Consider the following 13170-nt stretch of genomic DNA (forward strand, 5'->3'; position numbering starts at 1 on the left):
TAGAAGATTTAAATCCAGAATTTTTATAGTGTAGTCCTGTCTCTCTACTGATGAAATGCGTTTTATATGTCTTTTCATTGCTGTCTTTTCATTGTTTTGTAATTTTAATAATTTATTTCAGCTATTTTCTACCAATTCAAATTAAATCTGATCAATCTGATGATTTGCTGGCTTATTATAAAATTTTCTACACATGCCGAATTCCTGCTATACCTAAAGATAAACTTGAATTTTATGGTTTGGATAATGAAAAAATTAAACACATTATTGTCATTCATAAGAATCAGGTAATCAAAGTGTATTATTTAAAACAAAATTAGTTGTTTTGCATGGGAATAGAGTAGTATGAATACAGAACAGAACATAGAATACTATAGACTGGTATGACCATAATTAATTTTAATTAATAATTGATTTTAATAATATTAATTTTTAATAAATTTATAAATATATAAATATGGTGGACTAAACTCGTCAAAATGTTTTAAGTTCAGGCATTCATCTTATTTCCATTCTTAATATCAGCTATTTTAATTTATTGGTTAAAAATAATGAGTTATATTTTAATTTTTAAAAAAAAAATTTCTTGAGTTTTCTGCTTATTTCAGTAATGATTTCATATTTCCCATGATTTCCAAAAAGTATTTAAATGGGCAAAAAAATTCAAATTAAATAATATAAATAAGTAAACAAAGCAAAATAATAGAGTCAAAGAAAACGTTATTATTAGCGATATATTTATAGTAAATCTAATATTGAATCACGGAATAGTAATTCGAAAGTATATTTCTTTTACTTTCCATTCTTAATATCCAACTTTTAAATTAATATTTCGTTCAAGAAATAAACTTAACATAGCTTTAAATTTCTACACAAAGTAGGAAAATTCCCTCCATAAGACATCCAATATAAATTATTATTAAATGATACTTTTAGTGAAATAAAATGTTAAGAAGAATGTAATGTTTAGAAAAATGTTAACGGTTAATGAGATAAAATATTCGCCACATAAAAAACTATTTTAACAAAACACGAGAAGTGTTTTTTACGTAATAGCTACTTGAAAATCAAATCCAACTGAAGAAAATTCAATAGCTAACTTTTATTTTCAGATTCTGCATACATTTCTCTATTTTCGAACATAGTTGTCATGTCAACATTTATCATACCATACCTGGATTTAGCATACTCTCTTAACAGAAATTTGCCGTCTGTTCCGGTAACTTGTTTTTACGTTTTCGTCATCGTTGTATTGGTTTGATATTTAAGATAAATTTCATGATGATATATAGGATAGATTAAGATGATATTTAACATAGCGGAAAAGATAAAAATCACTCGGCGCAAGTTCTGGTCTGTAGGGGGATTATCCAAAACATCCTAGCCAAAAAAGTCCAAGAAACCTCCGGTCTGAGCGGCGGTATGAGACCTTGCATTGTAATGGAGTGTCAAAATTACATCTCTCAGTATGCAGTCTGTTCTCAAGAGTTTTTGCTTCAACTGAAGCAACCATATTGTCTGTGATGATGACCTATCGGGGAGAGACTGGTCACGGACGTTGTCGCAGCCAGCTTTAAAGTCTCTGACCCACCTACGCACTTTGCCTTCATTCATGGCAGTAGCTCCATAAACTTCACAAATATTCCGGTAAATGTCTGCAACAGACGGGTTTTTTGTCGTCAAAAAACGTATTACTGATCAAACTCCGCACATGGTGGGTGATTCGATAGTCGTTAACATCTTAAAGAAACAGAACAGACAGTAAAGATTACCTGCGCAACTACTGCTGAGCATAGTCGCTCCCAAGGAATGCAGGGAAAGTCGCAAAAGCTTAGGGGATAAAGCGCTCGCCTTCCAATGAGGCCTTCCAATGAGGTGAACCGGGTTTCGAATCCTAGCGATGGCTGATCGATACGAATTCCACATCCAGCCTGCACCAACCACAGTGCTGACGTGAAATATCCTCAGTAGTAGACGGATCATGGGTTAGAGTCCCCTTACCGACAGGCTAACCGTGGGAGGTTCTCGTGGTCTTCCTCTCCATGTAACGCAAATGCGGGAAGAAAATAATGAGAATTTGCTAAATATAATATGTAATTGAACTCAATTGTTTTTTTCATCAACAGTAGCAACTATATTGCAAAAGTAATAAAAAATAAGTAATACTAATGTCTAAGAAATTGTTGTTACGTAGAAAGAAACCTTTGAAAGCATAAAGTTTATGCGTAGGCAGGCGTATCATCATTAAGTGTAGGCAGTACTGCACTACACTTTAAGGAATTTCGAATCAAATTGCGGTGCGTTATAAAGTACTGGGACTTTAGGTGCATCATAGGTAAAATCCATTTTTACGTAGAATATTAAACTGTGATTTTTACAGAAATATTTATTTCATTATAGTGTTTCAGTGATTTTAAGGCAATTATTTCTGTAAAAATTCCAGAATATCAGATTTTTTGTTGCGCTACATGATCTAGCAGAAAGGGATTTTATGGTAAAAAGTGCCGGTACCCTGAGTACCCGTACATTTTGTAGTAATTTGATCCTGAATTTTTTACAATTTCCAGAAAATAATACATTAGTCCCTTGAACCGTAATACGAAATAATATGCTTCAAGCTTGTAAAAAAAGACGAAATTGAGTTGTGTTACATTCAAGTTATACTATATTATTGAGTAATTCAGTTTAAAAAGAATTAAATCTTTCAAATTATTAATTTATTCAACTTAGTACAATTTAACGCTGCAGCAAATTTGAAAGAAGTTGTGGTTCAACGAGATTAAGAATTTTTAACATTGTAGATTTTTATAACCAGCATGATGTAAAATAAAATTTCTATGCAAATTCAAATAACAACACACAGGGCACAAAAAATTCAAAATGAAGTTTTTATACGTTAGGCAATTTTGTATGACGAGCTGAATAATGGAAAATATTTTTTTTCGAAAAGCAGTTCTTAAACAGTACTCTTAAATTTCATTTTAGCGTTGATAGCATTAACAAAGAAAAAAGAACAGTTGTCACGACATTTTTTGGAAGTCTATCGTGAAGAATTTTCGTAGTTTTTTTTTTCAATTTCATGGCAGTAATAAATTTACCAACTGTTTTTGACTTTGAAACCAACTAAATCAAAATTTTATGTTTTTTCTCTAAATTCAACTTTTTTAGTTTCTTTAAAAGTTTGGCCTTTGACCTCTTTAAGTGATTCTGAAAAAATGCTTCTAGACGTTTTAATTCATCTTTCTTTTACTTTTTCGGAATTCAAAATTTTAAGAAAACTATTAAAATATTCTGGTAAAAATGTTTGCATTTCTTTTCCATATGCATGCTTTGTTTTTTTTTTTTTTTTTTTAGTATATATTTGTTCTTTTACATACATCTACATAGTTTTTCAGTGTGGATGTCTATGACAATGATGGAAATGTTCTAAATGAGAATCAAATTGAATATCAGTTGAGAAAAGTAGTGGAAATGTCACCAACTAGTAAAAACCCCATAGGTATTTTAACCACACTTAACAGAGACAAATGGGCAAAAACTTATAAATTACTGTTACAATGTAAGTAATTTAGCTTATAAATTATTAAAATAATTTTTTTATTATAACCTTTAAGAAACGGCTGAATAACCCAGTCAAAAAATCCAGTAAAACATATTAACTTATTTATAAGTTTCATGCCACTTAACCCTTTAAATTTCTATTACAATGCAAATCATTTTGCTTATAATTAAAAACATCAAATAATTCGTTACAATTATTACTTATTATAATTTATTATGTTAAATTATTCCTTCCCAATACGTAAAAATGCCATTGAAATAATCACCACCATTAAACTTATAAACACTAAAAATCAATTTTTAAAATGCAAGTTAAGTAAAACAATTTAGCGTCACTGCAATTATATCTTGTTAATTCATTATAGCAAACCATTTCATATATTTAAAATTTCTATGCAAATTCAAATAACAACACACAGGGCACAAAAAATTCAAAATGAAGTTTTTATACGTTTGGCAATTTTGTATGACGAGCTGAATAATGGAAAATATTTTTTTTCAAAAAGCAGTTTTTAAACAGTACTCTTTTATTTCATTTTAGCGTTGATAGCATTAACAAAGAAAAAAGAACAGTTGTCACGACATTTTTTGGAAGTTTATCGTGAAGAATTTTCGTAGTTTTAATAAGTTGTATAAAATATTAAACTGCAAATGTTTGCTAAACATGCCCATTGTTTTGAAAATTAAAACGTAAAAAATGCATTTTTAAAATTTAGCATCAATATTTGATAAAACAGGATATATTCATAAAAACTATTACATAATCTTTATGCTTTCTATGCCTATTAAGCAAGTTTTTAATTTAAAATAACTTAAAGTTTGCTTTCCTTTTTACTGAATTATACAATCATTATGAAACAATTCAATCATAATTATTATAAGATAGAAAACGAAAACTATTGTTTAAAATATGCATTTCTTTGCTGGTTTTAACAGAAGGTGTGTTTATTTATTCACAAGATCAGTTTAAGGAATCTAAAGGGTTTTCCTTAACAATATTCGGGACTTTTTTTGAAAAAAAATATATGTTACGGCCGTTTTTGTTATGGTCAATTTACACCAAGTACAAGATAATCCTCAAAAAACTTCTAAGTTACAGTAAAAATACTGAACTCCACGCAATACAGAAGCCAACTGAAAACAAAAAAAGCATCCCCATTTTCTGAATAGGAGCCATCTGAAAAATCACATTTTTTTTGTTTAAAACTATTCAATCGGTTTCACTGTCCAAGCTACAACTTCTAGTAAAATTTTTAGTTCATGTTTTGCCGAAATTTACAAGTTTAAAGGAGTTATATATTACAGAAGGATAAATGTCACGACAAACGTTTAGGGGAGTTATGGCGCATCATCATGATTGAAATTGCAACAGAACTCATGCCCGGAAATTTCGTCGTACGCATCTAGGGCACTTCTCTATTATGATGCTCTCATCATATGTTTCTGAACAAGTCATAATAAGGACGTGCATCTAGCCACGTATGATGACATTTTCGGGAAAGGGTTCCTATGAAATTTTAATCATGATGAGCCCTAAAACCCCTTGAAGTTTGTCGTACTATTTATGCGATCTACGTTAAACTTAGATATTTTAACAACAAAAAATAGATTAAGAATGTTATTTAATTAAAAAAATCTGTAGCTTTAGGAGCAAAACTAATTTCAGATTTGAATTCCCCACGTACCAGGTAAGCTCAAGTATTTACATAAATGCAACAAGACATTTGCTCCCCAGTGTAATCTGTCATAATCTCCAAGCGTAGTACAAAGGGCTTTTTATTTGCTTCTGAAACTAAAAACTTCCAAAGAACTAAAAACCAAAAGAAACTAAAAACTTTCTGAACCTAAACTTTCAAAGAAATGAGGAAAATCTCATCGTTAAAACTGAGTAGCATCACAAATGAGAACTTTGAAATAGGTTTATTGAACATTAGCAGTCGAATATATAAAAACATAACAACACGATGTGGTTAAGTCGAAACTTTTTGAATGAATAAATTCACACCCTATTTTTCAAAGTTACAAGATAAATCCTAGAAATTAATATTCGTAACTTGAGTGTTAATGCTGTTACAAATATTTCTAAAAGTATTTACATGCGTTATATATTTTTATTAGATGACCATGTAAACAGAAAATCACTTGCAACTATTCAGAGATCATTGCTTGTTGTATGCATAGATGAACCATCAAAAGATCTTTTAAAACCTTATAAAGACCAGTTCAATAAACAGGTCATTAATGGTGGCACTGTTGAAGCAGGTGGTAATAGATGGTATGACAAACCATTACAGGTGAGGTTTTGAATAAGATTTCCTTACATAAAAATGCCGGGTCAGCTAATACTCTACTTACAGAGATGCTGGAATCGCAGACTGTAGAGAAATGTAGAAATCAGCCTAAATATGACTTTGATACTTTTCATTTCAATCTTTTTTTTATCACATGAACATAACAATTATACATACTGGGAGCTGCAAACTTTTAAAATCTCATAAGCAACCTTATGAAAAAAAAGTATAGTCAAGTAACATCGTTTATATATCCATTTTAGTTTCATAAATAATTATAAGCTAACTGGCGCACCCAAATTGTAACCTAATTTTAAAATTTTATTTATATATATATATATATATATATATATATATATATATATATATATATATATATATATATATATATATATATATATATATATATATATATATATATATATATATATATATATATATATATATATATATATGTATATATATATATATATATATATATATATATTCTACAGTCAAATCACTCTTTTACTACTAGACAACCTTGAGAACGTTGATGATTAATGATAGAATTTATTGGAAAATTTTCTTAACGGACATTTCCTTTTGATGACATCTCGAAAATTCCGGAAGCATTCAAAACAAAAAACCAGAAGATATCAAGATGACAGAATTACTTTATAGCTTACACAGAGATATTAACTTATGGGTTTTAAATGGAAGTTAGCAAGGTAAACATATTCAATTGAGTAATTGGTAAAATAAAACAGGTAAAAGTAGAGATTGTTGTGTGATGAACAACATCACACAACTGATCATGAAATTTGAAACACTTAAAAAATATTCTTAATGTGAACCTTACGCTGAAAACTTCTCAAGCTTATACACATATAACAATGAAAACGTCAGAATGATAACGCATGTAGAGTTCGAGCATAATGTTTTATGTTTGGAAATTTTTCTTTATTCCAAAAGACTTTAGGTGTATTCGTGCGATAAATACCACACAGTGCCTCTTCTTAAGAGACTAAAAGCTAATATGCCATGACCAACAACGACTGTGAATCCATACATGTATGCGTATAAATGCTTACATTTACATTATATGCCACACCGCAGATGAAACGTAATTTGATAATCAAACAAGTAGTACTAAAAAAAAATTTACACGTCTCTTCCTTAATGTATAGTAAACAAAAATATAATAATAAACCTCGATCTTAATGACTCAAGGAGTTGAGTTTAAGAATGCAAATTAATTTGTACAGACGATAATTTAACCTATGAAATCAGACACAAAAACGAACTTTCTCTGAACAAATGTAACTTTTTTCGAAGGATAATGATCCAAAATCTGGGGAATAGCCACAATCCTGGAGATACGATTCTAATATTTTGGTCAGGAGAGCGATCGAAAGTAGACCTCTTAATGTTAATTTTACGTTTTACGAGATATCTCAAAAACTTTACAAACGAACTGAAATTTTTCGCACACAATAATAACATAGCAATTTATTTATCCAAACATAGTTCCTGGCAAAAATTATAATTTATAATTATTGATTCTTTTCACTATTTTAATTAATTTCATTCGGTAAATTTTGAATCAGAAGGTATACAATTTTTTACATAATTTTAAAAAATGTCATTTTACGTGACAAAACACAAAATTTGATCGAAAAATGTTTCTAAGAAATTACATTTTGAAAAAGGTATCTATCAAATGTCAGACAAATTTGGAATAGGATCGCTAATCCAAATTTCAAACTGTTTGATATAGCTGTTGTCTCAAATTGTTTGATATGAATTAAAACACTAAGGAAGATAGCATTGCTCCGCGTAACATCTGACATGTACATGATAATTATATTAACTAATTTTAAACTATGATTCAGTCGAAAAGATTACTTGTTTCCAACCACAATACCATTGATTAGTTAAACATTTGAATGAAGAAACTTGGCATACAAGCTAAGTTGCATTAAACATAATCAAATTATAGCATAAAACAATGGCGTACTTATGTATAATTATATATTTTATTGTTAAAGATAACGAAAATAGAATCGAGGAAAGGCTTTACAATTCATTATCGCCATGTGGACGTATACGAACTTTCCATCTATTTTTAGATAATTATCACACGTATTTTAATTTTAATATTTATGATGCATCTCTTTTATTATTTCTGCTTCAGGTTTCATGCAACAACTTTTCCAACGAAAACCTAACAAACTCTTCTACTTTTTTAACTAAAACCTAGCTTTGTGGATGCATAAGTTCACCTTGTTCAGATGTTGTACCTTCAGTTTAGCCATATGCGTCATATGCAATTCCGTTTAAACAGTTTCCTGCAATCTGGATATGATTCATTGATTTAGATACTATCTGAATCCATTTAAAATCGCTGCTCAATGCTCCGAATTCCAAATTTCCAATCAAACTGAACTTTTAATCACTACAATGTTCAAATTGGCTGAAGACATGAAAATTATTTTTTTAATCCAAACTATTTTGCTTAAATTACATGATTCTTTGCTGCTGTTATAGTGTTTATTAACATTGGTGTCTGTTAACTTTGTCTTTATTTAAGAAACAAATTAAATAAATTGTTAAATTTTGAAGTCAAACAGTAATTTTATCAAAGTTTCACAATTTACAAAAAGTATCTTTTATCGTAAAGTTTATCTTTTATCCTAAAATTAATTTTATCTTAGAATTATTCTTTATCGAGAAATTTTCTTTTAAGCATAACTATATCTTGATTATAAAATTATCCTCTATCAAAAATTTCTACTTAAATGCTATTTTTACCTCTTTTATATGTTTGTTTCATTGAGATTTTGAATTTATTTATGTTTATCAGCTAATTGTAGGCGAGCATGGAGCATTTGGAATAATTTTCGAAATTTCTGCATTCAATGCAAGACCGCTTATAAATGTATTCAAATATGTAAATGATTATTTGTAAGTATATATTTTTTAATTTTTCTTTAAATGCATTTCTTGATAATTTTCTGCAGAGTTGTTTTGTTAACTTGTTTTATTAAAAGGGCCAGAAATGAGGAAATTAGTACTATATCTGTGACAAAATATAATCCGAAGCCCAAGAAATTGAATTTTTTCTTGCCTTTAAAAGCATTACAAGACATTCAAGAAGCTCGACTTAACTTGGAATGGTAAGAATTTCCAAAATTTGTTGGTGTTCACAATGTCTTTTATAACTCAGTATTTTCTTTCTTTTCACCTACTCTGTTTTATTAAACTATGCGAATTATATTCTCCAGTTCAATGTTGAACCGTGATATCGTTTTCTTGAACTACAATATAGTCCACACTTTCTACAACCAAATAAAGTGTCATTTTAAACCAATTTTCAAAGAACTATACTATGTTATTAATTTTATGAAATACAATGATGTAGTTTAACTTAGCATATTTAGATGGTGGCGAATTCGAACGATGTTAAGGGTCAAAAAGTTTCAAACTTTTCAACAAATTAAAAAAAAAAATAAGTTAAGGGAAGTGTTCCGATAAAGAAATGCTTAAGAGCTAGTAATTTTAAGTATTAGGCAGGGTTTGCTAATTGATATATTTTAATTTTGTTAAAATTTTCAGATATATTCTTTATGTAAAAGTATTAGATGGGTGATTTTTTAATTTTACTAAAAACACATTTCAGCATTTTTGGGGGTTAAAACTGAAGGTTCTCTGGAATTAAAATAAACACACATCTTCTTACATGCGTTACTACTTTTTGAGAAATGAGTGAGCCGCAGACACTGATCATTATTTTATATTCTACTACTTTCACACCATTAAAACATGACATAAATTCATGGCAGGAATTCTATCATTGGATATTTGCATGGAAGATCAAACGCCATTTAAAGACCATCGAAATAAAGCTATTTTGTTCGACTTTGGTCCTCAAAATCTATCTTTGCCAACAGAAAACCAAAAAGATAAAGGTTTCTGTGAATACATACAGACTTGTAACATGTAAAAAATGAACATGTGTGCAATTTGGGGGGGGGGCTTAAAATTGACATTAAATTATCGAGAAACTGAAACTTCAATGGTCATTGAGTATTGTTCAAAACTTTATTAAAACAAGCAAGTATGAAATTTGGAGGAAAACAATTCTTGATAATAGTCGAAACAAAATTCACAGATTTAAGCATACTGTTTCAATTTTTAAACAATATGTCCCGTAACTGAGCACATAAACGGTTACGGTACGAATTAGAGTTTGTAACTTTTATCCATACAGCCATACTTACAAAATTTTGACTATATTTGATAATAATTTATTTTTATGGCAATTTTAATCCAAGTGTGACTATTTAAGTTTCAAAAAATATCAGCGCAAACACACGATAACATAAGTGAAATAGAATGATATAATATAAAATTGCATTAAATGTTGAAAATTAAATTAGTAGACATAAAATAAAACTCTTGAGCTGCAACGTAGTGAGTTATCAATGATGTTATGGCTTCGCAATTTCATGAATAACGGCAGGATTGTTTCCTGACCAATGATCAGCATTGAGCACTGGTCGCTTCAATTCCCAGATACGTTGGTACCTCTCAATCTGAAACAGGGTGGGCTTAATTGAATCATGGGTTATGGAGCCCCAGTCCTTTCCAAATTACAGTTCAGTGTCCTATTTACGTAATACTTTCTGTACTTTAATTTGTCAATTTTAAGATCAAATAGAATACTCATATTTGTTAATGCATGTGCGTCTGAAATATATAACTAAGGAATGCAAATTTAAGCATGTTTTTCATGTGGCTATGGTAAAAAAAATAACTTTTAATACTTTTCTATGAATTTGAAAACAAGTGTCAAAACTAAAGTATACATTAGCTTTTGTATTAAAGTGTTTAACAGTGATGGTTAATATACTTTTAGGATTATTGATAACTGTGATGTTGGAGAATATTATTTTGATGATTTCGAAACAGAGTGCATTAAATATCGAAATGCAAGTCCAGATAGTTATATGCAGATGGCTCTACAACTTGCATTTTACAAGTATGATTTCTAACTTCTTGAATTTCGAAATTAATGAACTTCCTCTTTTTTAACTACATAATTATAAGAATTGAAATTTAGACTTGATTTAATTTTTCTTTTTTCATTACTTATTCGAGCATAAGAAATTTCGAGCATTACAGTACATAGCTCTCAAAATCACCGAAAATAGGGAGAAAAAAATTTCTGTTTTCAATGTAACATAATTATTTATTCGAAATACTAAAAGAATTGTTTGCTCTTTTTAATGATCGAAATATTCGATAAAAAGTTAAATATCTAGAGTTTTCATCGAAGATAAAAAATACACCTTATTTTTCCAATAAAAGAAACACCAAATTTCGTAAAATGAATACAAAATTTTGACAGATTATTAAAATGTTAAGCTTAATCGCTTAAGAGCCACAAACAATTTTACTGCGCCTAACTTCGAAGTTAATACAAAGTCAAAGTAGTAAAAATCATAGGATATTATTATCTTAGCCTGATACAAATAAAAGGGAAAAAAATATAACAAAGAAATAATGAAAACAAATATTCTTAATGCTCTTAGAAATCGTGTAATCCTAATTTACCTACTTATAAAAAACTACATCAAGGACAAGAATATGACAGATTTTTAATTTTCTTCTTCGTTTTTTCTCTTTGCTAAAGAACTACAAAAATAGTATATAACACACATGATGACTATTCTCTTTTAACCAAATCTATATTATCTTTAACTAGTGATTTTCAGTTATTTGTTCTACTTAATATTTCTATGGTCTAATGTGTGCAAGAAATATTTTAAAGACGTAGTTCTTTCAGAGAAAACGTCTTAGTGATCAACTACATGAAATTGTAAAACATTAACCTTGGAATTCACAGACTTGAAATATAAGAAAAAATATTACATTTATGTCAGGCATAAATATCCCAGGTGTAAAACGCATGAAGGAATGTAAATAAATCTGTTAGTGAAATTTATAAGCAAACAGTAAACAAACAGTTCACTATTTAAATGTTCAGAAATTTATTTTTATATATATATATATATATATATATATATATATATATATATATATATATATATATATATATATATATATATATATATATATATATATATATATATATATATATATATATATATATATATATATATATATATATATATATTACTTTTCATATATCACTTTTATATATTGTCAACATTACAAATTTGGTTATTTTAATTGTGCTTCTACCAAAGGGAAGATTTTGCAAATGGATAATTTTTAAAAATTTTGGATTGTAACTAAACAATTTTGGCGAGAGGGGATGTAACATAAAAAGCTTCAATTAATCTTTTTATGTTAGTTTCTTTTATGAAACTTCATCCTAATTATTATTCTAATCGAAATACTTTCTCACACTTTTAAAAGCCACATTCTGTTCTTAAATCTATTTTTGGCTCAAGTATGCATTTAATTAAAAGCAGGACATATTTCCCTTTGCTCTGTGTGGGAAACATTCGATCTATTTCATAAACCAATAGCAACTACTAAGATTTCCCTCTTTCCCTAAATGAAGACATTTTACGGATTTTACTTTGCAAGATTTTCCCTAACATATATCCAAGGAGCGCAACTTTTCATGTGCACTTTTACTCACTCTCATGACTGCTGTTGTCTAATAATTAATAAATAAATTTTGTACCCTCCTTCCCGACCTATGACCTGTTTTAATATATATATATATATATATATATATATATATATATATATATATATATATATATATATATATATATATATATATATATATATATATATATATATATATATATATATATATATATATATATATATATATATATAACGTCGTTGCCGAGAGGAAGGATTAAAACAGGTCATAGGTCGGGAAGGAGGGTACAAAATTTATTTATTAATTATTAGACAACAGCAGTCATGAGAGTGAGTAAAAGTGCACATGAAAAGTTGCGCTCCTTGGTTATATGTTAGGGAAAATCTTGCAAAGTAAAATCCGTAAAATGTCTTCATTTAGGGAAAGAGGGAAATCTTAGTAGTTGCTATTGGTTTATGAAATAGATCGAATGTTTCCCACACAGAGCAAAGGGAAATATGTCCTGCTTTTAATTAAATGCATACTTGAGCCAAAAATAGATTTAAGAACAGAATGTGGCTTTTAAAAGTGTGAGAAAGTATTTCGATTAGAATAATAATTAGGATGAAGTTTCATAAAAGAAACTAACATAAAAAGATTAATTGAAGCTTTTTATGTTACATCCCCCCTCGCCAAAAATGTTTAGTTACA

The 13170-nt window shown here is 28.5% G+C and overlaps 1 protein-coding gene across 4 annotated transcripts in view; it reads left to right on the forward strand.

Annotated features, from left to right (window-relative positions):
- LOC107452957 (carnitine O-acetyltransferase) overlaps positions 1 to 13170 on the forward strand; it is a 33770-nt gene that overhangs the window by 11894 nt on the left and 8706 nt on the right. For 3 of the 4 annotated variants that reach the window (XM_043045026.3, XM_071183850.2, XM_016069591.4), the window contains 6 exons: positions 122 to 287; positions 3388 to 3559; positions 5680 to 5855; positions 8698 to 8798; positions 8885 to 9010; positions 10753 to 10875. In XM_043045026.3, the coding sequence (XP_042900960.2) occupies positions 122 to 287; positions 3388 to 3559; positions 5680 to 5855; positions 8698 to 8798; positions 8885 to 9010; positions 10753 to 10875 (864 nt within the window). The remainder of the gene's footprint in view (positions 1 to 121; positions 288 to 3387; positions 3560 to 5679; positions 5856 to 8697; positions 8799 to 8884; positions 9011 to 10752; positions 10876 to 13170) is intronic. The other variant, XM_043045025.3, reaches the window with a different exon arrangement.

Source organism: Parasteatoda tepidariorum, chromosome 10 (genome assembly GCF_982258835.1).
Source record: "Parasteatoda tepidariorum strain Cologne lab strain chromosome 10, Ptep-v5.0, whole genome shotgun sequence".
Taxonomy (NCBI): domain Eukaryota; kingdom Metazoa; phylum Arthropoda; class Arachnida; order Araneae; family Theridiidae; genus Parasteatoda; species Parasteatoda tepidariorum.